Source organism: Stylophora pistillata, chromosome 3, assembly GCF_964205215.1.
Source record: "Stylophora pistillata chromosome 3, jaStyPist1.2, whole genome shotgun sequence".
Taxonomy (NCBI): domain Eukaryota; kingdom Metazoa; phylum Cnidaria; class Anthozoa; order Scleractinia; family Pocilloporidae; genus Stylophora; species Stylophora pistillata.
In genome coordinates, this window is record NC_142521.1 from 5,567,501 (window position 1) to 5,594,155 (window position 26,655).

The 26,655-nt window shown below is 37.2% G+C and overlaps 4 protein-coding genes and 1 long non-coding RNA gene across 9 annotated transcripts in view; 2 read left to right on the top strand and 3 right to left on the bottom strand.

Annotated features, from left to right (window-relative positions):
• The window catches only part of LOC111332414 (ATP-binding cassette sub-family C member 5-like), a 21,875-nt gene extending 13,641 nt beyond the window's left edge, over window positions 1-8,234 (top strand). For all 3 annotated transcript variants that reach the window (XM_088754565.1, XM_088754563.1, XM_088754564.1), the window contains 10 exons: window positions 150-256; window positions 519-1,256; window positions 1,720-1,902; window positions 2,976-3,162; window positions 3,842-3,911; window positions 4,221-4,299; window positions 5,086-5,199; window positions 6,202-6,247; window positions 6,556-6,674; window positions 7,204-8,234. In XM_088754565.1, the coding sequence (XP_088610691.1) occupies window positions 150-256; window positions 519-1,256; window positions 1,720-1,902; window positions 2,976-3,162; window positions 3,842-3,911; window positions 4,221-4,299; window positions 5,086-5,199; window positions 6,202-6,247; window positions 6,556-6,674; window positions 7,204-7,314 (1,754 nt within the window). In that variant the 3' untranslated portion in view covers window positions 7,315-8,234. The remainder of the gene's footprint in view (window positions 1-149; window positions 257-518; window positions 1,257-1,719; window positions 1,903-2,975; window positions 3,163-3,841; window positions 3,912-4,220; window positions 4,300-5,085; window positions 5,200-6,201; window positions 6,248-6,555; window positions 6,675-7,203) is intronic.
• A 1,588-nt stretch (window positions 8,235-9,822) lies between these two features.
• On the bottom strand, window positions 9,823-11,456 carry LOC148734264 (uncharacterized). Its single transcript, XR_015999108.1, has 2 exons — window positions 10,709-11,456; window positions 9,823-10,582 (listed from the first exon to the last, which is right to left on the bottom strand). It is a non-coding gene; the product is annotated as an uncharacterized LOC148734264 (long non-coding RNA).
• Window positions 11,457-12,168: 712 nt separating this feature from the next.
• On the bottom strand, window positions 12,169-17,978 carry LOC111332416 (ras-related protein Rab-13). Its single transcript, XM_022937745.2, has 2 exons — window positions 17,742-17,978; window positions 12,169-14,555 (listed from the first exon to the last, which is right to left on the bottom strand). The coding sequence occupies exons 1-2, from the start codon at window positions 17,961-17,963 to the stop codon at window positions 14,118-14,120; spliced, it is 660 nt and encodes a 219-aa protein (XP_022793480.2). The 5' UTR covers window positions 17,964-17,978; the 3' UTR covers window positions 12,169-14,117.
• A 259-nt stretch (window positions 17,979-18,237) lies between these two features.
• Window positions 18,238-21,077, top strand: LOC111332417 (uncharacterized). Its single transcript, XM_022937746.2, has 2 exons — window positions 18,238-18,506; window positions 19,356-21,077. Exons 1-2 carry the CDS (start codon window positions 18,324-18,326, stop codon window positions 19,779-19,781), a joined length of 609 nt encoding a protein of 202 aa, XP_022793481.1. The 5' UTR covers window positions 18,238-18,323; the 3' UTR covers window positions 19,782-21,077.
• Window positions 21,078-22,024: 947 nt separating this feature from the next.
• On the bottom strand, window positions 22,025-26,274 carry LOC111332415 (ras-related protein Rab-5B). 3 transcript variants are annotated; one of them, XM_022937743.2, is made up of 3 exons: window positions 26,140-26,274; window positions 24,649-24,954; window positions 22,025-23,040 (listed from the first exon to the last, which is right to left on the bottom strand). In XM_022937743.2, exons 2-3 carry the CDS (start codon window positions 24,826-24,828, stop codon window positions 22,549-22,551), a joined length of 672 nt encoding a protein of 223 aa, XP_022793478.1. In that variant the 5' UTR covers window positions 24,829-24,954; window positions 26,140-26,274; the 3' UTR covers window positions 22,025-22,548. The 3 variants fall into 3 exon arrangements, with proteins under 3 accessions (XP_022793478.1, XP_022793479.1, XP_088610743.1); XM_022937744.2 differs by having other exon boundaries at window positions 24,649-24,949; window positions 26,140-26,252; XM_088754617.1 differs by having other exon boundaries at window positions 26,136-26,155.
• Window positions 26,275-26,655: the final 381 nt, after the last annotated feature.

Below are 26,655 nucleotides of genomic sequence, written 5' to 3' on the forward strand. Positions count from 1 at the left end.
GGATATGAGCTGTAAAGGAATTGGCCGAAATTGTCCCAATTGCAATTGTTTCTGTGTTGGAGTAATACTCTAATAAGAATTATAGTTTATTCAGATGATTACGGAAGCTGAAGCCAGGGATGATAGACACTTTTGTGTTCATTTTGTAGGTTATTTTATATTTCTGTTCTTGATGTTATTTGTGACGGCTTGTCTCGGTGGACAGTTGTTTATTGATACGTGGCTTGGAATCTGGCTAAATGCAGCAGCTGAACAGGTTAGTTTGACGCCTCAGGCTGCTTATTACCTCCGAAAGCCTGAAAAGTGGGATTCTTCAATTGATTGTCGGAGGTAATCTGGGATATTGTTAGACTTTTTTCACTCCGGAGACCGATCTCAACCAATGGAAGACAAACGTTTGTTTTCCCCCTTTTACCTCACGGAAGCTTTCAAAACCCACTCAATATTCTTTAATATTACTCGAAAAATAAATTACACAGCATCTGCGGTTGATTTTTTTTTTTTGCATTGATTTTCAGAAATTTCAGAATATAACTCCGGAAAAATCCGGCATCATAGCGGGAAATCCTACTAACAACTTCTACATCATGGTGTATACCCTATCTGCTGTGGGATTTTTCGTAGGAATCTTGGTTAAGACCTACTTGATGGTTCATTTTACGCTCAAATCATCCTCACATCTCCATGACAAAGTGTTTCAGAAAGTTTGTCGGGCTCCGATGGCATTTTTTGACACTACACCCACCGGTAGGATTCTAAACAGGTTCTCCAAAGATCTTGATGAAATAGACATCCATCTTCCATTCAACGTTGACGCATCGTCACTGAACATTGTTCGTATTTTCATTTCCATTGGCATGATCGCGACAGTGTTTCCTTGGTTTCTTCTGGGCCTGGCTCCCCTGGTTGTAGTTTTCCTCCTGATTAATGTGATCTTCAACCGATCGTCTCGGCAGCTCAAGCGCATGGATGGAATAACTCGCTCGCCAATGTATTCGCATTTAACTGCCACAGTACAAGGTCTGTCCACTCTACACGCCTATAATAAAATGACCGAGTTCAACGCAGTTTTCAAGCGCTACCTTGATCAGAACACAAGGCCTTTTTTCATGTTTTTCTGCGCGCAGCGCTGGCTGGCGGTTCGTCTTGACATGCTGACAATCTGTATAGTTTGCATAGCAGGTCTAATGGTGGTGCTTATCAAGGGAACTCTACCTCCGGCATTTTTGGGCCTCGTGTTGACGTACTCGCTGAGGGTAAGAAAGCTTAAAATTAATATTATTGTGGCATGTGGCAAATTAGTCCTTAGCTTTAACACTCATCCAAAGAAATTGCAGAAAATAAAGCCTGAGGGAAGAATTTGGAGGTGGATGGGTTCTGGACCCGACCAAAATGTAGGTACAAAGCCACATGTTAAAAGGGAGACAAATTTAATGGGTTCTTTGTTAACTGTAGTAGTATCAGGGAGGAATGGGCTCAGGCGCTCCACAATGCTCCCACGGTCGTTATGGCCTGGCTAACTCAGTGGAGTTATGTGACTCAGTGGTAAAGTATCAAAACGTGGAATTTGAAGGTCTGTCGGTCTGTCGTTCGATTCCTCACAAGGAATTAAAACTTATTTTTTTCCTGTGTACCTCGCTCGTGACAAGACGAAAAAACAACGTTCTCAATTATCTTAGTTTCCTTTTGGTGACAGGGTTTTCCCTTTTTGTTGTATAGATGACATCCTTGCTCCAGTTCACTGTTCGGCAAGTGGCAGAAACAGAGGCGCGGTTCACAAGCGTCGAGCGAATCAGCTATTATATCCGCTCAGTGCCTAGTGAGGCCGAGCTGGAAATCCCGGATAGGAAACCCTCACCTGATTGGCCAAATAATGGAGTGATAAAGATGTCAGGAGTTAAGGTAAGAAGACCGTTGTCCTCCTGGATACGCTCAAGTATTTGGTGCGGTCAAGATATTTTCAGTTCGTGTAACTTTGACAAATTAGCGAAAGAGTTGGAAGATGTGATGGTCAAATGGATAGGCCTCTAAAAAGAAAAAGGTTAACAACACACCTAATCTCAAATTAAAATCGACACAAAAGAGAATGCAATGAAAATCTGATGGTCAAATGGATAACGTGTTTTATTACACGACTCGAGAAGTCAGAGGGCCAATAACTAATCAAAATGCTCTATTGCCGGTCAATATTCTCTCAGTATTGGACCGGGCACTGTCCCGAATGGTCCCGAATGATACCGCACTTGTGTCCCTTCGAACTTCACTCGTATAATAAATCTCTTATTAACCAAGCTTGCTCGGGACCGTACTGGAAGAATATCGGCCCTCGGTCTTTTTTGTACGGACCTCGCTGCGCTCGGTCAGTACTGTCAAGACCTCGCGCCAATATTCTCCCAGTACGGCCCTCGCGCTTGGTCAATAAGATATATTTATTACTTTAGACGGACCTGCGGGAACATGGAATCTATTTGTTTCATGTAATGAAAAAGCAATTTTGGTAATGGTGACGTTATCTATGCGTCTAACCTCCAATAGATCATGCGTAAGAACCAATCGAAATGGGTGTACAATATGATATAATATATTAATGGGTATCACAATACTCAGGTATAGTCTAGAAATCTAACGACACAGAGAAATTCATTCCGTTGGACAGGCATCCCCTTACCTTTATGGGAAAATAGGTCTACAATAACAGATTTCTCTGTCAGTAGGCAACTGATCACCTGGGCCCAGTTGTGTAAAGCGCGGATGACGCTATCCAGCGGATAAATCGCTATCCGGACGACAAGTGATAGAAAAACGTATAGCGTTATCTATCGGAGAGAGTTTTAACGTTATCCAACCTTCGAACTACCAGGGCCCGATTTTCAGAAAGAGTTCAGTCATATGACACAACGTCTGACTAATACCTTTGTAACTCTGTTACCTTTATAAAACACCATGAAACTGAGGATAGGTTTTATGTTGAACAGATGCGATATCGCGATGGTTTGCCTCTGGTGTTGGACGACATCAACTTTGAAATCCGGAAGTGTGAGAAGATTGGCATTGTCGGACGAACAGGTTCTGGTAAATCCTCTCTCGGGGTGTTGCTATGGCGATTAGTTGAACCTGAAGAGGGCAGCATGCATATTGATGATGTTGACGTACGTCAGATAGGTTTGTAGAACATTTGTAAACCGTATTATGGCTTTTGTTGTAGAAAAACGTAAAAATGTCCTTCTTTTTCTCGGTCAGCGGTAGATCCCTTCGTCTTCTTTAACCTCTTTCCTAATGAACACGATTGTTATTGTTATATGTGCATGCATGCATGCATGCAAAAAAAACCCTCTTTGACCTTGCTTTTGAGTGAAAATTGAATTGTTGTCAAGGATAGCAGTTAGGCCGGCCATTTATGAAAAAAGTCTAAATAGTGGTATTACACAGAGTAAATTATTCAGTCGCCATAAACTAGAGGTTTGGTCAGGGTTTAATTGCAGCGTTTTTTGTATTGGCTTATATTTTGAGGTCATGCTTCCGTTGTCTACCTCTGGTTTAAATCATCCGGCAATTTGTTGAGGTCGTTGTACTTGTTCGATTTTGCGTGGGGCTCGTATTTTTTCATTGTTGTTCTATTGGAAAAAGAAGAACGGATTGCGTTTGGGTGAACTAAATAAACGACTTGTTTGGCTTTTAGTAAACTTTTATGAAAGTTGCACAGCTATTGGGTTTGTCATTTTGATTATTAAAGTTTTAAGTTTAGAGACGATACGAAATGAAAATAAACACTTTTAAGTGGTTTGCAGACTCTTAGAAAATCCCAAAATATTTAAACCATCTTGGATTTGTGTTTTTCCAGGTTTGGAAGATCTTCGCTCCAGGATATCAATTATCCCTCAGGACCCGGTGCTATTTGTTGGTACTGTCAGGTAAATTGAACAAATCTGCAGTGGTTTAGCATGGTCTGTACTCTTATCGACAACGATATTCGTCATCACAATGGTCAAAATGTCGTGGACAAATTTTTTACCACAAAATCGACGTCAAATGAAACGATTCTTTCAGTGCATGACAAGTTGCGTGACATGTTGACGCGAGCAGCGTTGTCTGACTCTCATCAACAACGGCGAATTGGCCAATGAGATTGCGACATTATGCCAATTGTGGTAAAATATACCTTCCTTCGCTGTTTTAGCATTCACTTTTTTCTTTTTAAATTCAATTTTTTTTCTTTTCAGGTACAACTTGGATCCATTTAAGGAACATAGTGACAGTGAACTATGGACTGCCCTCGAGAGAGCACATCTCCGAGAAATGGTAGGTCCTTTCTGCAAACAGAGTTTATGAGTAAAAGAATGAAGCGGCTGAGTGTCCGAATATTTGCATGAGCTGATCGAAAATGCAGCACTTAGCCGAAAATAATTCGCTTTGATGGCAGTTTGTTTTACTTAAGACAGCAACAACACTTGAAAAGCAACCGGCAGATTTTTTTTTCCGAAGAGCTTCTTTTACCTCTAGGCATCTTTTGCTCTTGTAGTCTCTTTCTAACTTTGTGAAACTTGAAGAAAGATGTTCTACGGGTGAGCTCAAAATTTACGATCTTCCTTAATCTATTCACGCAAAAGATAATTTCAAGATTGCTATTGCTATCAGTATACAGGACGATTCTGAATTCTTTATGGCTCACTGAGCAACGAGTTCTCTGTAGCTCAGTTGGCAAATCATCCGACAGCGAAATCCAAGCGTCTTTCGCTTGAGAGGTGAAACACTATCCATTCGGCCACGTATGCACCGCGTATGTGCTTTCCAGGAGTCGCCCATATCTATAAAGCGTGACCTTCCTTAACTAGGAGTTTAAAAATACGATGTCAGTTCAGTGGCCTCGGCCTCTTACCCCGGCAACATTTTCTCAGTTCAGTGGCACACTGCCACTTTAATTTTTAACCTTAAACTTGTTTGATTTACTGACAGTATAGTTTCAACTGACATCCTAACATATGTTTTATGTGCCACGCTTTTTGTGGTGTATCTGTTTGTATTCATGTTGAACGTTGATGTAATTTACTGCAAATGCATCAGTTTTTGTTTAATCGTCTATTTCAGGTGGACAGTTTGCCTGCTCAGCTCATGGCACCAGTGTCTGAAAATGGCGAAAACTTCTCCGTGGGTGAACGCCAGTTGATCTGTATGGCGAGAGCTTTGCTCAGGAATAGCAAGGTTAGTTTCTGTGAATCAGAACCGAATGTCGTCAGTATCGTACTTAGAATATATACCAAACAAATGAACATCGCTTTTCGCGTACGCTGATTGGCTGGCTCGGAAGTGAATAGCAAGTATTATTCACCTCCGAGCAGCCGAAGAGACAGAATCGCGCGTCAAAAGTTTAATTTTCGGCCATTTTTCGGTACATGGAAGAAATGAAACTAAACTTTTGGTAGCTGTGTGATATATGCTAAAGCAGTTACTCACCTCAGTGACGTTGAAAGTGGTGCATATTGAACTTGCCGCTTGGCAGCTCGGTAAATATCTACTACTTATTATATAGATACTGATGAAATACCAGGATTTCTCCTTTTACCAAAAAAATATCTTCACCGCGCGCAGTTAAGATACTATTTTTATCTTTCACGTGTATTGGTGTGGCCATGGTTACCAACATAATTACCCAATTGCTGTTTCGAAAATGAATAAAAAAAGTTGTCTTTTATGTGGAAATTTCATCAGTATCTATACAATAAACAGAACATTACATGACCGCTTGGGGATACGAATTTTATCTTCTCGTGCTAAAAGTATCTCTCACGAGTGAGCGCAGCGAACGAGTGAGAGATACTTTAAGCACGAGAAGATAAAATTCGTATCCCCAAGCGGCCATGTAAATATCCTGTATTTCACCTCTACTTCCCGTGAATAACTGTTAACTAAACAAATAATTTGCATATATCAACAAAGTTGAAATGGTAAATTGGCCACCGTAACGATTACAAAAGCTGACGTTTCGAGCGTTAGCCCTTCGTCGGAGCGAATAGAGGAATTGTGGGTTGTGTGTGCTTTTAAAGGCAGAAAATGGAGCTACGTTATTGGTGGGAACTTCACGTGCACCTCCGCCAATGTAATCTATTGCCTAACTTGCACTTATTGCAAAAGATATACATCGGCGATCATTTCCTCATGTTTCTGTGGTAGCATTCAGTTAATGTAAGTTTGTTTTTTGTACAGATTCTATTACTTGACGAGGCTACAGCTTCCATCGATCCGGAAACAGGTAAAACATGGCTTGCTTTTCAATGCTACGCTCCTTTTTTTTTATTCGTAAGTTCTCATGCTCAGTCACAATGTCAGTCAAGGTTACTCGTGTTTCAGCCCACTGTGGTTAACTTACTATAACGCAATTGCTTTTTTTCTGCGAAAAAAGAAAAACGTACCCAGTTTTCTTCCTTAGAGCGCAACAAGTAACATCGAGGTTGCATCATGATTATTGCCTTATTTTCTTGATTACTTCTGCAAAAGTTAGCAGTCTGCTTCCTTCATTTTGTCTTTGTTTGAAATGAAAATCTGATTTTCTCTCTCTAGACTCAAAGATCCAAGACACGATCCGTAAGTCGTTTAAACACTGCACTCTTCTCACGATAGCTCATCGCCTACACACAGTGATGGATTCTGATCGGATCCTTGTCATGGATCATGGAAAGGTCAGTTTAGAAAAACAGAGTTGCTTGAATCTCTGCTTGTAATCTGAAGTGGTTCGTTTAGTAGCATGAGAGATGGACGAGGTTTGCTAAGGCTTACACAATTTACAATTCACAGTGTCAGCAAAACAAGAAAGATGCTATTCTGGAAAGGAAAAAACGAAAATTTCGAGATGTATATTAACCATGTAGCTCAATACACGCCTATTAGCTAGCCGCTAGTTTTGAGATAAAAAGGGGGTAAGTTTCAATGACACTGTGGTGCTACGTCGGTTGGGGAGTGTGGCAAGGTAATTTTGGTTTTTATCAGCTGAGTCGATAATGTAAATTGGTCATCTTAAAGAGTTTCAAAGCTCAGTGACACTTCAAGCGTTAGCCCTTCGTCAGAGCGAAACGTCACCTTTGAAGCCCTTCACGGTGGCCAATTTAAATTATTATTGAACTCAGTTGATAAAACCAATATCATGATTACCTTGAGAAAGTACACTTCGATCTGTTGATCAATATTTTTTACAAGTTTACTTCGTTTCAGATTGCAGAATTTGACACTCCAGCTGCTTTGCTTGCAAATCCAAACTCGAGTTTCAGTAGACTAGTGCAGGCCATGGAAATATCAGAAGACGACCATTATCTTGTTGAGTAATTATAACACCATAGCTGGCCCAATACACCCATCTGGTGAAGCCAAATCACAGCTTGAGACAAGAAGTTGAGATCCAGATTCCATTTGCAAAGATACGCAGTAGTAGTGAGGCTTTCGCTATAAGAGAGGCCCGACATGCCACTAAATATAACTAACTTTTTTCCAGGTGAACCGATTATAGTCTTGCCACAGCCTAAATCACTCTGATGATAGAAATGCATTGCTTTACTGAACACTTCGTTGTTAAATTCCTCAATCTTACTGCTCCAGAACCACAGTAAATTATCGTATCGATTGCTTCACCTGTGATAAGCTAAACATAACTCACCGGTTTTCTTGTCTCTTAACGGCGGATGAACTCTTAATTCGTCAATTCGGAAAGCAACACTTTATGTGATACTGGCTTTTCACTAGGATTTTTACAGAGATTTATTAAGAAACATTATACACATATACAAAACAATATACCTATATGTACAACATGCTTTTGAAAAATATGAATAGCTTAATATTTTTAAGACTGGATCAATAGCTGGACCTCTACTAGGTTCTAAGTGATATTAAAGTAACACTTCCTAGAAGTGCTTTTTTTTTTGTCACATCATGTTACGGGGCTAAATCTCTAGTTGCCCGTGTATGACAACGGGATTTTAGTTACACGAAAAGTTGATAATTATTTACATAAAAGGACTCCTGCACATCGTGATAAAAACTGAGCAATGCTCTTCTCAAAGGCATTGTGATCTCAGATACAATGGGATGACTAGTTGTATCTGTGGAAAAGTAGTTTAGTTTACTGTGGTAGGAATCGTTAATCAATCGTGTTTCAAATGCTTTTACATACATTTGTTACCCGTTTTATATATTTATTGATCTACTTTTAAATGTAAGAAAAAAAAAATCTTTGTATTTTAAACGAACTCACCTATTCAAAACGAGTGTTTTATATTCAAAGCAGGGTTTGAATGGGCGGCATTCCCGCCATCTTTTCACCTTATATTCGTATTTTATATCAGCATGTTTTTCATACTTGAACTTTTTTAGTCTCAAGGAAAGATTTTTCCACCGTACGAAAACTGGTGTGACCAGTTGGACTGTAGCATTATAACAAAAGGGGGGAAGTGCTGGTAATATTTTAGTAGTACATACTGTAAGAAACTCAAGTTGAAATGGTGTTTTAAAAAAAAAAAGGTAGGTGCATAATTTGATAGAAATTGAAGCTGGTGGTATCGCTTCAGTTACTCAGCTGTCGATTGGTTTTCCTTAAACAAGAGATGTGCTTGCGTAAATTTTTTTTTTTTTTAATAATCTTTATTGAGGATATCAATTTCACTGATAACTGATTTACAAAAGAGTCCTCAAAAATTAAAATAAAAGAAAAAGGAAAAGCATAGACTAATATAAAAATATATAATAGTTAGACTAGAAACTATTTACATTTCTTAACGTTTAAATTTTGAGACCGAGAAAAAGATAATTCTGAGAATTGTTAAGAATATGCCAATAGCGTCATCCTTAAAACGACAATGCCCTTCGTTTTGAAGCATGGGAAGAGCTTAAGAGAGAGGTTCAATGCAATGCTTTTTTTTTTTCAAGATAACGCGGCGACGTTTTCTCGCAGTGTTAAGTATAATCTATATGACCCATACACAAAGACCGCAAATAATTAAGAAATTTTATGACTTCTGCACTTTTAACAGCAAAGGCTGCTTGGACATGCAGCGTCTCTCGGTTGGTTTCGCTTTAAGCGCTGTTTCAACCACAAATGAAATGACAACCACTAATTAGTAGATGTAATTTTAATGACAACCAGCTATCTGAGCATAATTGTAATAAAATTAATTGAAACTGTAATAAGTTGATTCATACTCATGTCTATCTGGCTGACATAATTTCGAAGACTACCTTTGATGTGCTCGAATTTCTCGGCATTCTATAAACTTTGAACGGATAATTTACCTCGACATGGACGAAATCATGAAAACTTACTCTGCTAACAAACAACTGAAATTTTTGGACAAAATGGTTTGTTAGATTATGTGCCCTTCTTTTGTTAGACTATGTACCCTTCTAGCGTATCTTATTTGGACGGTAAATAATAATAATAATGATAATAATAATAATAATAATAACAACATATTTAACCAGGGTAAACCCGTCAGCAGGAGCTGTTATCAATAGGTCCTCTGGGAAACAAAAAAATAGCAAATAATAATAAAAGACCTAAAAACTATTACAATGTACATAATAAGATAAAAACTATAGGAAAGTATATACATAGAAGAAGTATCAAAAGTAAAGTTAAAAGTTAACTACCTAGAAATCCTTAAGCTTCGTTTTAAACATTAATAGGGATTCAAGTTCTTTCAGGTTTGGTGGTAAATTATTGAAAGCTTATGCCCCAGAATAAAAGCACCCTTTCCTAGCAGATTCGGTGTGAACAATTGGAACTAAAAGGTCAAGACTATTACGCCTGGTAATTTAATTATGTGATAACTTGACAAAATATTCTTTGAACATTTCAGGAGCAATGTTACTGACAAATTTAAAAACAAAAGTTGAAATATGCATCGTAGAACGTGTCTTAAGGGACATCCAACCTAATTGTCGCAACAGCTGATCGTGACTAAGGCAACTTTCTTTTAAAACACTTCTAGCAGCTCTTGTTTGTAACCGTTCTAAAATTTTATATCTAGAAGGAGCTAAATTATTCCAAACAAAGTCGCAATAATCTAACTTGGGGAGAATCATAGTTGTAAAGACTCCAGCTGCATGAACCATGAGACTGTTTCTGACCCTACTTAACTGACAAACCAAGCTGTCTAGATACCTTATTAACCGGTCGAGTAACTTGTTCCTTGAAAGATGGTGACTCGTCTAGGTATACTCCTAAGTACTTATAGAAAGGCTTACAATTGAGGACTTGATCTCCTAATTAAACACTGCAAAGATTGTTAAGAGTCAATTTGATTGTGTTTCATAGCAGTTCCAAAGGTTACTTATTCAGTTTTCTTAGGATGAATAAACAAATCGTTCTTATTAGACCAATCTAAGACAAAATTGAGTTCGAGATTTAACATCAGTTCTGCAACAGCTGGTTTGCATCTGAGGCTGCGTGATAGATGACGGCATCAGCATACATTAATACATTAGCAGCCTGTAAACAGTTTGGCATATTTGTTACAAACAAAGAAAAAAAGCAGATGGCCCAGAATAGAACCTTGTGGAACTCCGGAGACTGCTTGCCGAGGCCGGGACAGGACACCTCCTACGAAAACTAATCGGGTACGATCTGTTAGGTAATCAGACATCCAACGATGCTCACTATCATGAATTCCAAATAATTGCAGTTTATCAAGCAAGATTTTATGATCAATAGAGTCAAAAGCCTTACGGAAGTCCACAAAGATGGCACCTCAGTGTTAGCTGACCAGCATCCATGTTCCTTCTTATGGAGTCAGTAAGGAAAATAATTGCACTCTGTGTCGAATACTTACGACGGAAACCACATTGGTATCTAGAAAAAAGGTCGTGGGACTCCAGATGATCCACCAATTGCTGCTGTACAGCCAGTTCAAGAATCTGTGACACCACTGGCAAAATTGAAATCGGACGATAATTGTCGATGTCATCTCTCACCTGGCAGTAAATAATTTCGCTATTGAAATTTGTTTGCCTGAACCAAGTCTTTTATCAGTCTACAAGCCCGTGTAAATGTCTGGTCCTTACGTTAAAAATCAGACTTGGATCACGTGTGACCACGTCAGTTAACTTCGTTTTTCATATTAAGTGCAAACAAACGATGCACAGTCCACTTATCAAACATCAGTTGTACTACGAACTGAATTGACGAATAATTTTTCATGGATATTATACTGACACTCAAAAACTTGTGAAAGGTAAGCAGGGTGAAAAATTAAAGCGCGCGCTCTGATTGGTCAATTCAGCGTCCATCATTTGCCCATGGGGGTATGCTGCTGACGTGAGCAAATGCAAAGACTAGTCTCCCGCGTACATCCATAACTCAGCTGTTGTTATATAAGTTCGCCCCCGAATCCTCAACTCGTACTTTCACGGCAAAACATGACTCTTTCCCAGACAAATCATAATTTCCATTGATATGCAAATTTATCGCCCTAACCAAAACAAAACAAACAACGACGTGTTTCACTCATATAGAAAAGAAATCATTGTCATCATTTTTACCTCCACAGAAGGGAAATTGAGCCAAAGGTTTGATTCCATTTCATGTACTAATTTTATCAAAATTCATGCCCACGCATGTACTTTCATCACTACCACCACTGATTCCCACCAATAACGTAGCTCCATTTTCTGCCTTTAAAAGCACACGCAACCCACAATTCCTCTATTCGCTCTGACGAAGGACTAACGCTCGAAACGTCAGCTTTTGTAATCGTTACGGTGGCCAATTTACCATTTCAACTTTGTTGATAAATCCAAATTATTTCGTTACCCCCACCGACGCAGCCCCAAACAGTTCTTTCGAAACTATTAGCCTTTATTCACTTTAATCAGTGTTGACACCTTACAAATTAATTTTTTTTTTTTCAAGGTGAAAACTTAAAAATCTCACCTTAACTCACCTTCTGCAAAATTCACCCTTGGCTTAGTAATCTTATGCTTGTCACCTGTCACATTTTCATAGTCTTTACGCTTCCCTCTCTTCAGATGGGGGTGTTATCATAAAAATGGACCTATGGCTGAAGTGACTTGCAAGTGAGAAACCTCTAACCAGCCGGTTGAAATCTTCTTTTAAATGGATATTGACCCTAATTACAGAGATGTTGGGGAATGGAACTGTGCAGGTTGAATAACAATTGTGATCCCAAGTGGCATATTTTCAAACAAATTTTAATGAATATATATCAGTCTACAGGCTCATTTTCATTTGAATAACAGCTCACTATAATAAAAATTTTCACCTACTTTAATAATTCTTAATTTTTATTTATTACTTTGTGTCCCTCTGTATCTTATACTTTTACTCGTAACTAATATTATGGAAAACTCACATGTTTTAGTCAAAGGTGGTCACCACTTTGATGTCTTTATAAGGTATCTTATTGTTTTTTGTTAAGACTATAAATTATTTCTAAGATTTGTGTGGCATCTTAGTAGTCACAGCCATCTCCACCATCAACAGACAGACACAGTGGAAAAAAAAAAAAATTTTGAAAACCCTACAAATCTACCAGCTTTTCTACTAACAACTATGCTACTATTTTGAGAAATGAAATTTTCATTTATACCTTGTAAACAAATTTAAAATGTTAAAAAACTTCCACTTGGGTTGATAATTTGTAGTTAGAGATAACCACCACAGGTACTTAATACAAAGATGTATGTACCCAGAAACTAGAGCAAGTTAAATCAATATAAGACTGTCCACAATATATATATATATATCTTATTAAACGTTTTTTGTGTAGTATTGCTGAGTATTTTTTTGAGTTGTGCCATATTTTGATGAGCCCATAGGGCAAGTCAAAATACAAATAATGAATAAAAATAGTCGGCGATATGATGCACCTAAACATCTAATAAGTTATTTATTATCCAACATGTCAAATTGTTATTTCAGTGTGGGCAAATTTCGCTGATATTTATTTACGTGGAGACTGTACAACAGAAGTATGCGAAGCAGAATGGAATTAGAGCATTGTCATGTGGCTGTTTCTATTTTCTTCAATAAATGATGAAATTTCATCATTGTCTAACTGCCTTTCTTCATTCAATTTATCTAATGAACTTGGATCAATATTTGCCAGCCATTCTGACTCTTTGTTGTCAGAAAAATTATTTAAATCGTCTGCCGTTTTTTATTGTAACTTCAATCCAATTCGTTTGTGCGATGCCAGAAAACCAGCCTAACCAGTTCTCTGGAGTACAAACACCCTGTGATATTTGTACTCATCTTGGGCTTTATTTGTACTCTACAGAGTGTAGTTGGATAATAAATACATATAATATAAATACATACATTTGCTGTACGTAATTTTTATTAAAGCATACAAAAGGCTAGGTAGTTCTACATGCAATGAAGAAGTTACTAGTCTAAGAGTACTAGAAACAAAACTCTCCTTATTTGTAAATAGAATAAGAGAGCTGGTTAATTTTGAGCTTGGTAAAGAAATAGAGAAAGATGTTTTTCATCTTGTCATGAGCATGGAACAAAGGAAAATTCTGTGTCCCCAGGAAGATTTAAACCCCACACCACTGCATTCTGCACTGCGATGCTCTATCACTAAGCAACAAGAACTCTATGGTGAGCAATGCCATCGCAAAGTGTCATGTATGCATATTGCTAGGATCAGCAATTTTGATAGTGTCATGTTTGTAAATAGAATAAGAAAGATGCTAAATTTTGAGCTCTGTAAAGAAGGTTCATGGTTTGAGGTTCAAGTTTGAGGTTTAAGATTCTGGGGTTCAATCCCCCATGGGGACTCAGAATTTCCCCTTTGTCCTCTTTGTCCTCATATGACCAGATCAAAAACAAATTAAAATCTCTCCATCTGTTCAAATATTAGCTAGAAAGAAAAGCATGCTATGTATTGCTGCTAAACTTTCAACCAAAGACAAGCACAACACAACCCAAGGGAATATTATTTTCTTATAATATGAGTTTGGGGTTGGAATCTGATAAAGATATGAAAAAAAATTTTCTTCTAATGGCACACATATATCATAATCATAAATTTTGAAAATAAACTCTTTTGATGAAAGTATATATTTATTTAACAATAATAACTTAAATGTTTGACTTTAGGCATAACACCCTGTCAACATGAACACCCACTTTCCTTCTTCACTTCTTTGTTTGCTTCCCCCTTTATGAGAATAAAGGACTTTTCATCCCTTTTAGTGGACTCTTTGTTGGCAAGCAACAACTTTGCAATGTCATCAAACATCTCCCTCACTCCTTTGCCAGTCTTTGCAGACACTTCATACAATTTTGTTATTCCATTGTTATTACAAAATTGGTCAGCCAACTGTTTATCGACTTGAGTACCTTCTTCGGTCAGATCAATTTTGTTCCCAACCAGAAATTTTAAAGCTTCCCCTGCATCCTTGTTAATGTCTATGATCCAATTTCGTAGCATTGTAAGAGAATACATGTCATCAATGGCATAGACAAGGATTACAGCTTGAGAATTGTGGTAGTAGTTTGATGTGAGCGATCTTGTCCGCTCCATTCCTGCAGTGTCCCACACATTGATCTGGCAAAGAAAAGATGATGAATCAATTAAGACATATTCTAATTGAAATTATAAATGTACTGTTTTTTGATATACAGTACGTAAAATCATCATATAATCATGATAAAGATTCTCACCCTTGGATCTTGAATTACATGAACATTTTGTACTGTAAACCACAGAAGGAATTGACCATAAATGCTACTTAAACCAAGAAAATTTGCTCATTCCAATCAATAGTCTCCTAAATAATTATTACATTTATTAATATTGATTGCACCATACAAAGTGTAGTGGCTAAACAGTTGATGTGCCATGCTTCAGGTCAAGGATCTTGTTCAAGAACTGGCCAGGTAACTGCGTCGTGGTCTTGAGAGAGACAACTTGCTCTCACACTGACTCTCTACCTACCTAGAAGTATAGACCACTTCCATAAATGGCAGCCAGATTAATATTCTTTAGTTTAAATTTAAATTAGCCCTTCTGGCCTCGCTTGAGATAATGTTAATAATTATTGTTAGCTCAATGGATAGAGTGCTGGACTGTTGTGCAGGAGGTCGAGGGTTCAAGCGCCGGCCAGACCAACACTCAAGGTCCTTAAAATAAATGAGATGAATATGCTACCTCTCTATAACATCAAGTAATGGTTAGATATTCTAGTCTTCTCGGATAGGGATGAATAAATGGAGGTCCTGTCTCCTACAGGGTTAGGGGTAGGAGACGTTAATTTCCCACACACGAGATTGCTGTGTGATGGATGTCCTCCCCAGGGGTGGGATGGGTGGGATTTATTGGTTTGACTACTCGCATGGTTTGCATATGTTCCGTTCTAGTCCTACCCTACTGCAGTAATGCAGTGAAAATGGTTAGACTTAGACTAATGTATTCTTTTGAATTTTGTACTGGAGAACAAGGCCAGAAGGGCTGATTTAAATTTAAACAAAAGAATATTAATCCGGCCGCCATTTATGAAAGTGGTCTATAAAAGGGTCCTGGCACCTGCCAATGAAATCTGGCAAAATACTGGTGGAGGGGGTAGCGTAGTAATAGACTGAATCCTATTCAGGGGTAGTAGAAATACTATTAATCATTTTACTTTGACAAATTTGATGAAAAAATTGTCCAAATCACCAATTCTGCCTGGCTGATTTTCATTTTGAAGAATTTTCCAACATTGTCAAACCTCATGAACATTCATGTGATTTGACAAAAGTTTGTCAAATCTGCCATTTTGGTTACTGTGTGCATTTCTGGATATAAAGTGAGTCATTTCAAAACTGGGATAGCTTCCACTGGATAGGCCAATTGGCTTGCATGCAGACTTAACAAGTTAAACATTATTTTAAACAAGCACAAATGACTTCCTCTCAAACAGATGTGATGCAGAGAGGTTTGGGGAGAGGAGATCCATAGAGATGTTTCACATTTATTTGAATTAATTTACTCTCAGGATTGTCAAAAAAATGTTGAGTAACCCATTGTGATACAGGGTTGGCATCACAAGCATTCAGAAAAGCCTGCAGAGTAGACGGTGAAATGCACTGATTGCCGGCTTATTTTGACAACCCTGTACAGGGTTCAACACCTATCTACCTGTATTACTAGCCACCGGGCTAGTGATTTCTAAAATTTGCTAGCCTGAAAAACAACTTGGTAGTGCGGATCAATTTCCCTCAAGGTCTACTTCCACCCCAAACACGCAAATCTTCCTCTAAAATTAATGGTCTTATAAAATGATAAAGAATGGTACAATCGCTTCAAGTGTGAAGTGATCGTGTTTGGCCATTTGTAAGGTGTCGCAACATTGGTAGGGAGAAGACTGGGGAAGACATTGACCATTATGCATTGAGCCTCAGATTTAGGGATGTTTACGATCGACATGCAAGACAAAAAAAGATGCAAGAAGATGAAAGGGTTATGCCTTCTTTATTGGTGTTATCATTACAATTTAAACTTTCTTGTTTTTTTTAATCAACTGTGAACTTCAAATAAGCTAATTATAAATAATTTCTTTCAATTTTTCTACTAGCCAGGGGGCTATTAAATGTAATTTTTTACTAGCCCAACCAAATTTTTACTAGCCTTGGGGTACCGGGCTAGCAGAGATGTCAAACTCTGCTGTAGGTGAAAGTAATTCTCTTTTCTGACTGAGTAAAATATAGTTTTCAGGTAACACAATGCAGAAGAGGGGTCACAAAGAGGAGAAATGATTTAGTTCACTGTCAAAAAGGTATCAAACTGTCAAAAAAGAAAAAACTTATTTTAAGGGATGAATTACTCATAGTTGTTATTACAATTAGCAGTTACTGATTCAGTATGCTACCCAACTATCCAAATTGAAAACTATCTGATTATTCAGTGGGCACCAAAATGAAATCATTTATCCATCTCTATCTTTACTCATTTCTCAATCTCCTTGAAATGATATAAATAAATCACCCAGAAAATACTGTTATCTAAGTTGTTAATGTTCTCATAATTTATGAGTTGCACAAAGTTACTTAAGAAGGAAAGCAAAACTTTAACATCTTGGAAACACAGGAATATAGATGACAATTTGGGGCCGACATACAAACTTGTGGTAGTTTTGGTGATGAACTACGGCATTTTCAGGTTAGAAACTTTGGTTACAGGGTATGCTTGTTGCAAACTGACCCCTGCTGACATCTGTCAATGCATGATCAGCTCTCGACACATGAGCGGAATTATCATAAGGTTTCTTGTCTTTTTCTTCATTGAAGTAGAATTACTTAATGGTGTCGGGCTTTTTCTGACATATTTTCATTTTGTTTCAGTTGCAAATTGGGAAATATATGGTTTGACTCCATGGGAAATATATGTCTCAACCCCTTGGGAAATATAATGGTTTGACCCCTTAGGAAAAACGTGGTTCAACCCCTCTTGGAAATATATGGTTCGACCCTCTCAGAAATTTTTGGTTCAACCCCTCTCGGAAATATATGGTATTAACCCCACTCCCCCTCAAAAATTCCAGGCCTTCAATGGGGGGGGGGGGGGGAGGGTGCGGATATTAAATGGAATGGCCCATGGCTCAGCTGACTTTGGATCCTCAATTACCCAAATTTTGATGTTCACTGTTTAACACATACAATTTGTTTGAGGTTAGCACCAAAAGAGAGAAGTACAAAAAAAAAATGAACGAAAAGAAGATCAGTTCTAGTCTATGCTACAAAAATGAAAGTTTACCTTCAATCGTTTCCCATCGACTTCAATGTCCTTGTTCAGTTTGTCCAGCCCAAATGTCGACTCCCTGTACTCTGAGAACTTGTTGACATCATATCTGCGAAATATAGAGGTTTTTCCCACTCCAAGATCACCAGCCAAAACGATTTTGTACAAAGGAATGTTCTCTTCGTTATTCATCTCGCTTAGTAATGGCGACCTCAGATTAAACGAACACACGACCATTACAGGAATCGCGGGCTCACACAACTCCTTTCTGGGGTGAGGTGGAACCAAAACTTAAGCCCCTAGAATTAAATTTTAACACTTTGATTTCTACTCAAGAATTTCTTTTTAATTTAGAATTTAGGGTATTTTTTTTTACCCTGAAAAATCAATCGAAAATCATTGACAGGCACTTAAGGCGATGTTTTCTTTTAACGCCCACCCCTCTCCTCTTTGCAGCCGTTCTACTGTTGTCACACAATACTTTCTAACAATGCGTGACAACCTAAAGAAATGGTTTGAAAGAGACTACACCTACCCCTACTGATAACTGAATTTGTAAGCTCGCGATGGGTAAGGACAAATCTGAGTCGAACTGAAATGGCGGCATTGTGTGCGGATAGAGGTCCGCTCTTCAAAGTAATCTTGTTGGGCGAAGCAGGAGTAGGAAAAACAGCAATTTTTCATCGTGCCAAGGATAATACATTTAATGAGGGAAGGAAAAGCACAGTGGGGATCGACAGTTTTTCTCTCTACGTAAAAGTTGGCGATCAACAAGTTACGGTATGTAATTAGGAAAATCTATATGGTGGTGTATGATGTAACCATACTGAGAGTAGTATTAATTTTGAGCTTACGGTAGTTAGAAATGGTGGTCCTTTGTGGTTCACGTGCACTGCAAAATGTGGGATTTCTGGATAGTGTTAATTGCTAGAATCGTAAATTTAGTTTTTAAGATTTGTGGCAGATCTGGACACCTTACGTATGACAATCAGCTGATTAGCAATGAAAACAAAGAAGGAAGTTCAGGAGATTGTTACCCTAATCATTGTTATTATGATTATTATTGTTATTTTTATTATGGTTATTAGTATCGTCGTCGTGATTAACATCAATTTTTTCTGTTACAGTGTTTGTTGAAATTCAAAACTGCTTCATGTTAAAAATTACTTGTCAATTGTGGCTAGTGGTAATTGTTATTATTTTGAATTTATGGGCAAATGAAAGTTTAAATATTTTGTTTTCTTTAAATCGGTGTAAAAAAGTCTTGAAATAGGAAAAGTGACTCTATTTGCTTTTGACTTAAATGTTTATCAGTCATGTTAGGATATTCTGCTGAAATATTTGGTGTTTTCCCAACTGGTCTGACTTATTGTATGGATTTAATGAATATCTTACTATATTTTCAGACCTTTTATTGTACCTCAAACATGACCTATTGTAAAGGTCAGTTTTCTTTATGTCCACCAAACACAATTTGCCAAATGTTCAACTTGTGCTATAAATTCTGAGGATAAAATTTGTTCATGCCATGACCATGACCAAAATAACTGTGGCCTGGAATGCTGATATAGTACAAAGTACCCTGATAATAATTCCTCTAATCTGTTATTCTTATTTCTTTGTCCGCAGCTTGGTGTATGGGACACAGCTGGAGTGGAAAGATTTCGGACAATAACCAATAACTATTATCGTGGGTCTCATGCGGCAATTTTTGTGTACAGTATGGATGAACCTTCATCAATACACTATTTAGGCCACTGGATACGGGACGTGGAAGAATATTCTCCAGATGCTATAAAGATACTTGTCGGAAATAAAAAAGACCTCGATGGTCAGATATCAAATGAGACCATTGAATTATTCAACAGTGGAAATGATTGCAAACTTAACATGCGCACATCAGCAAAGACAGGGGAGGGTATTCAAGAAACTTTTAATGCCATTGCTGACCTGTTGGTACAACGAGGAATTGACAAAGACTCATCACCCAAAGGTTTGGAGTTGGAAGCCCCTCCACCCATGGTACGGCAGTGGAAAAATGGTTGCTGTTCATGATATTATACAGTTCTAGAGTCGTCCTAATTATTGGTAGAGGCTATTAAAAACTTTTACTTGCCTTAAATAAGAAGCCACACTACAATATTTGAAGGCATTTTCCAAAATATACAGACTCTCTTTAACCTGAGGGAAAGTGTAAGATATTTTTATTACAGATTAGTATAAAATAGTATAGAATAGAAAAGAATAAATTTAAGCTGAAGGAATGCAGATGACTGAGGATCCCTTCCTTTAATTTTTCAAGTCTGTATTGAGACTGTAGAATGTTTGGAATATTTAACACAGAAATGAGTTTTTTTTAAAAGACTTTGGTGTCAACTCTTTTCTGAATTGTTGTGTACAATTTATCAATAATGACTAGCATAATGCAAACCTGCTTTTTGAAATTATTTTGTGTCAGACTTGAGCACACTCTTCCTGACTTAGACAGGGTGTCATGCAAGCCAAAGAAATCAGGGTAAAAGTTTGTCAGCAAGTTCTGTGCAGCACCAACAATTTTTCTGCTGATTTCTTCAGAACTGCATGTTTAACTTTTTGTCCTCTCAATGTATTTGAAATAGCCCAGCTCTGAAGCAGTTAAATGTATTATGCTTAAGCTCAGTTAGTTACTCTTTTGTTCTGCAGCCAAAATTTAGATAGTTGCAACTGTGGATATCAATGTCTGGTTAATAGGCTGTGTTTTTTTTCTCTCTCAGACAACAACTTCAATTGTTTGTCAGACAACTAGATTATTTGTGAGTTTAAAGTTTTTATCTTAGTACTGTAGGGTGACTGGATTGCAACTGTCATGTAGCAGAGGTTTGTTTCCTTTTATTACAAATATTACCCAAAACATTAATATTATGCCTTTCATGCTATGTGCAAACAATAAATTATTTTAAGTGGGACTAAAATGTGAATTTTTGGTGGATGGACCAGCATTCTGTCCAAGGTGGTAGAAACACTCTTATTTTTTATAAACCAGCCCTACCCACATTTCCTGCAATTGATACAAACGTTATTTAGTTTCATTTGAGTCAAGTGAAATGTGATTTGGTTATTTTCTACCACTGTGAAAATTTTCAAAAGTAATTCTAAAATAAATTTGAGGTTCTGTTAGAATAGCCTTGAATGCATGCAATACTTTTAGCTAATTACTATGTTGGTGATATGTTTTATTGTTAGATTTAGATTATTTTAACATAAAGAGCTAGAGTTTATTGTTGGTTTAGCCACTGAAGAAAGGAACCATAAATGCTACTTGTACATCATCAGTCTTTGTCATACAAAATAAAGTTAGAAAAATTTAAATTATGATCATTTGTGATAATTTTTAATAAACTATAATCATATCTGTCTGGTTGTCATCAGTGTTCACTATCACAATTCATTTTTGTAAAGGAAGATATGTACATATATGAAAAAAAAAAAGACACAGATGATGACTAAGACTGTTGGTTTCTTCCTGTGTTAGCTTTTAAAACAGAAAAGAAATTAACTATTTATTGGACTGAGAGTAATTTTTTGGCACAAATACAAATCCAGGAAAGTCCACAAATTCTATGAAACTTTGAGAAATGTTTTTTTCTCAGATAAATCTATATGTAGAATGATAATTATATTATGTGAAAATTTAAAGTCATTGCAAAAAATCTGTCATGGTATGTTTTATTTAAAAAATGCTGAAAATTCACAATATAGCCTCTACACCTTTAAGAATAGTAAATCATTTGGTAAGACCAATAGTGTAGTTTTGAAGCACTCTCCTGCTTATCCACAAACCTCCCAACCATTCAGATGGAAAACTGAAACCAGTTGTGATGTTGTTGCGCATGACTTCCCTGCTTGGGTCATTCCTTTTTTTATAAATGGTAGTTGTGATTATTTTGCTTTTGTAACAATCAACTGAACAGAGCCCCAATGTCTAATTTTTACATTTAGTAGAATCAGGAGAAGTATTATTTTCTTCTAAGTCAACCATGTTGGGTAGTTTAAAACTCGACTGGATTGAGAAATAACAGAGCAGTTTTTTAAAATAAGTTTTGAAAGTTGGCCAGTATTTCATAGGACTGCTTTACTTTAACATTAGTTTAATATACTTTTGGTGCCCCCTCAACCAACTAGTCGCAAAACTGCTATTTCTTCACTCACCACATGTTCTCATTCCCACAGTTTGCCACACAGTATATACAACCATAAGACCAACAACAACAAAAACAGCAAGGTTGAGCTCTCTTTTCAGTAAAAAATAAAAAAATAAATTAAAATGAAAATAAAATCAACTTTATTTTTCAAGGGTGACACTTGACAGTATAAAATACGGATAAACTCATGGCTCTCAAAAACAAATTAAAAAATAAACACAAATACATAACCATAATGGTATACAAGTTTACAAAATTGTATGACATAGGCACTGCAACTTCTGTCTATTAATAGAATTTTGTTGTGGTAAAGTTTGAAATAAACAGATGGAAAATGAAAGTAAATACTTGCATGGCTGAGCAAGTTAGAACAAAGCACATGTGCACTTATGGTTGACAATGCCCATTCAGTAAACAGATTTTCATACACTGATTTCTTTTCTTTTGTTTTTTGAACTTAATGTTCTTTTTTCTTTTATATTGTAAAACTTCCCCCAAGTAATATGTTTAAAACCCACTCTTAAACATATCTATGAAAATGGCTCTAGCCATAAAAATTTGGCTGAAAAATCCCAGCCTACTATTCTTCAATGTACACCATATATTCACCAATAAATTCATCTGCCAAGTTTGTTATTGTTTTAATGATGGCAGCATTTCTTTCTCCTACGAGGTGCTGTTTCCATTTGCAACTGTATGACATCCATTGATCCATTATTGAAATGAGCGCTGCACTTACTTGATGTTGCACCTCTATCATTAAGAGTATGGCGACCTATTGATTTCATGGGTGTGGCTTTCTTGAACAAATGCTGAGCCACTGACTGTACCATTTCCTTGATACCATCACCAGTTTCAGCAGACGTTCTAAATTCAAGTGTGAAAGGATTGTTTGGAAAACAGTCTCTGACGTCCTCTGCACTGACAGTTTCTGTCAAGTCAATTTTGTTTTGAATCAAAATAAAGCAAGCTCCCTGTGAATTAATTCTTGCTAGAGGTAGCAGGTCAGCTAACTGGTCGAGAGATTCCTTATCATCTGCACTGTAGACAAACAGAACAGCTTGGCTCAACAAGAACTGAGACCGTGTTAACTTAGCATGGCTTTCTAGTCCAACAGTGTCCCATAGGTTAAACTGGAAATTGAAAATTAAAAAATACACATAGTTTGACAGGTTGTACAAGTTTATCATTACTTGGGGTGTAGGTGCAGGCTACTTGAACCAACCACCTACTCTACTAAAAGCAACAGAGGTTAATTGTACCTATTGGCAATACAACCAAGAAGGTCTGTGGTGTTTCCCCTGATAGTACCCCAAAGAGAATGGCAAGGGGTTTATATGAAACTGTATATATAAAAACAAAACTGGTGGCACCACATGCATTACAAAGAAAGTCACAAAAACAGCCTTGAAATGACTGTTGGTGACATAGAAGATACAGGAAAAAGGCAAGGAGACTTCACACATTATTTTCCTCACCTTTTTTTGTGTTATGCTTAAGTTTGATCTTGATATGTTAGGTATTCCTGTTAATGACCTTAAGACCCCAAAATCACACACAGTATGCTTGGATGGCCTGTGCTCTAAGAGAGTCCCATATAATTTTTACATGAGGCCTGATTAGGTTTTATTCTTGTAAATCATGATTTGATTTTTTCCTTTTATTTCATGAATTGTGATTAAATATGATGAGATTTTTTCATGTCTATTTGAACAAATATTCTTTTAGTTAAATGTGACCCCTGAATTAGGAGCTCAATAATGAATGATTTAGGAACCATTCTGTTTTGTGTGATGAAATTTCTGGCTATCATGTACCTATTGTTCTCAGACAATTGTGGTTGGGTTTTGACAGGAGCCCTCCTGGTTTTGACCAGGGGTTCAACTGGAGATGGACTTCATGCATGGACCAATGAAAGTCATAAAACAGACCACTAAAGGTTCTTCAACAGGGGAGATATTAAGACATTAAGTAACTAATTTCTTCTTATACAAGACTGGCCAACTAAAATATTGAATCAACATGATTGTCTCAAATTTCTGAGTGAATGTGTAAGAGTTTTGGACATTATTTGTGATGCATGAAAAAGCCAAATATTTTTATATGATTGGGTTTTAAAAAGGGATAGTAAGGGAACCTCCTCTAAGGGGGGGGGGACACATTACTACACACAGTCACAAAAGCTGGGTCACTGGAAATTATATACAGAACAATGAAAATTCACCAGCCTGTCCCCCTCCCCCATAACAAATGATCTGTCCTTTAACATTTGTACAACATCAAGTAATATTTCAAAAATGAGTGGGAGTGTTTCATCGGGGTTTCCAAACACGAGAAAACTGATAAAAGCATGAGGCCATAGGCCGAGTGCTTTTATTGTTTTCGAGTGTTTGAAAACCCCGATGAAACATGAAGCATGAGTTTTTGAAATTGCTTCTCAATCGTGCATCATTAGCCAAGAACAATATTGAAAAAATTCTGACTGATTTTGGCCTCAGTGGGGTTTGACATTTTATCAAGCTCTAGGGTTTGATATTTCATCAAAGTATAGTGGAAAAGCCTCTGTCCAGTGTTTCATTGGGGTTTCTAAACGCACACATTTGGCGAAATTGGCATATTGTGATTGGTTTGTAACTTGATGAATTATTAATGAGTTTGAGAAATGAAATTAAAGAACTGTTCAAAATCTGTTATAGCTACAACATAAATATAATTTATAATTATTCCTTCTCTGGCCATACCTTAACTGTGTTATCACTATCTTGTAATTTAATTATCACTTCACGCTCATGATTCATCACTGTCTTTTGAACAGCTTTTCCACTTTTCATTGAGCCTGCTGAACCACACATTTGTTGAAAAATGGATGTCTTTCCTACACCAGTCTTGCCGCATAATACAACTTTGTAAGTGTTGATCATTACAGACTCTTCACTCCAACAACAAATTTTCTCACCACCAGGACTAAGATGAACTGATCAAGAACCTGGACTCCAAAACAAATTTTCTTGGAAGTGCATGTAGCACCTCTGTTCAGGTAATCTATGCTACAAAAAGAATTCAATCAATCTGTCACAGGCAAACCCATATGAACTCTTTCATAAATGGTATCAACACTTATAAGGTTTATGAACCCCATTGCAAGTTTGCCTCTCGACACCTTTGTGAGTTTGCAGCTTTAATTTAAACAAGTCCGTCCCAACCTCGACCAGTTTACTCCTAAATCTTTTAACTTGTCTCCTTGTATGTTGATTGAAATAGATTATGATTTTGACAGAAAAGGAATACTTTCTGCCATAGGAAACAAGTTGAAACATCTGGAGGCAAACTGGTAAAGGGGGCAAACTTGTACTGGTACCAAAGGCAAACATGCGTAGTTTCATAGGGGGCAAACTTGCAATTGGGCAAAGCCTCCATAAATCCACTAACATTGATACAATAATAATGCAAATTAAGAAAAATTGAAATATTCTCAGCATTTATGTTGAATCTTTTCTTAATTAATACACAACAACAAAAACATGACATTTTGTATTGTCGTCAAACTGAACAACGAAGGGCGATTGTTTATAAAGAAGTAAACTTTTTTCCCTCTTGCGACTTTCCTCTTCCATATAAATACGCTAAGAAAATTTGGTACTGGGTAATGGTAGTGTGTGCATGCTAAGACAAGTTTTGTACTCTAGGGTACAAAAAGTATGACATATTTTCAGGTTAGAAATAACTAAAGAATGACTTGTCATTCCTTCCAGAAACTGATTAATTAAAAAAATCTCCTTTATACTCTTCCTAACTGAACTTCTGCCAGAGGTTGCGTTTGGCAAATTGTTCAATGAAGAAAAGTATTCGCAAAATACTTGGAAGCATAGTGCTTACATCACATTTCATTTATTTAACTAAATAATAAAAGTTTCATTGGATCAGTTTAAGTCGACTGATCAGACCATCTGTTACAAGACTAGCGTGGTAACAGGAGTCTGTCAAACTTTTCTGAGCACGTCATTGGTTTAGCATAAAAGTTCAGCTAGCATGCCGCAAATTTCCACAGTCGCGTGCCTAAGGTAAGAAATTGTAACTTTCCGACGTGAATCAAAAGTTTCGTGTCACGCGAAGGAAGATAATTTTCTAAAACTTAGCCCCAACGAACTGTGTAATCGCTAGCTTCCAACGCGTTCGCTACCTCTCAGTCAGGAAACCTGATTTTTCGGTACAATTAAGACAAACTCACCGACCTTTCACTACTTTAATTGTTGAATTTCCCATCCAAGGTAAATAACAGAATAACAGGGTCTTGGACAAAGCTTAGCATCCTCGCCGTTTTTCTGAGTCAACGGAACGGTGGACTGGACGCCAATAAGCTTGGTAAAGCTTTCATGTTAGGTCCATATCATGTCCCAATAGCTAATACACATTAATACTAAGTATTATTACGTTCATGTATGTTGCACGATATGTCCTATATAACCTTGTTCTATCAGTTACCTTTGTTCTCCCTCATTAACCCACATCTACCCTAATTTACCCATGTTCTACTACTTTCAACCCCATATACCCTTGATTAACCATGTTCTACCGCGCTAACCCTCATCTACCCTAGTTAACCCATGTTCTCCCACGCTTACCCCAATCTACCATAGGTAACCCATGTTCTACCACGTTTACCCCCATCTACCATAGGTAACCCATGTTCTACCACGCTAACCCCCATCTACCATAGGTAACCCATGTTCTACCGTGTTTACCCCCAT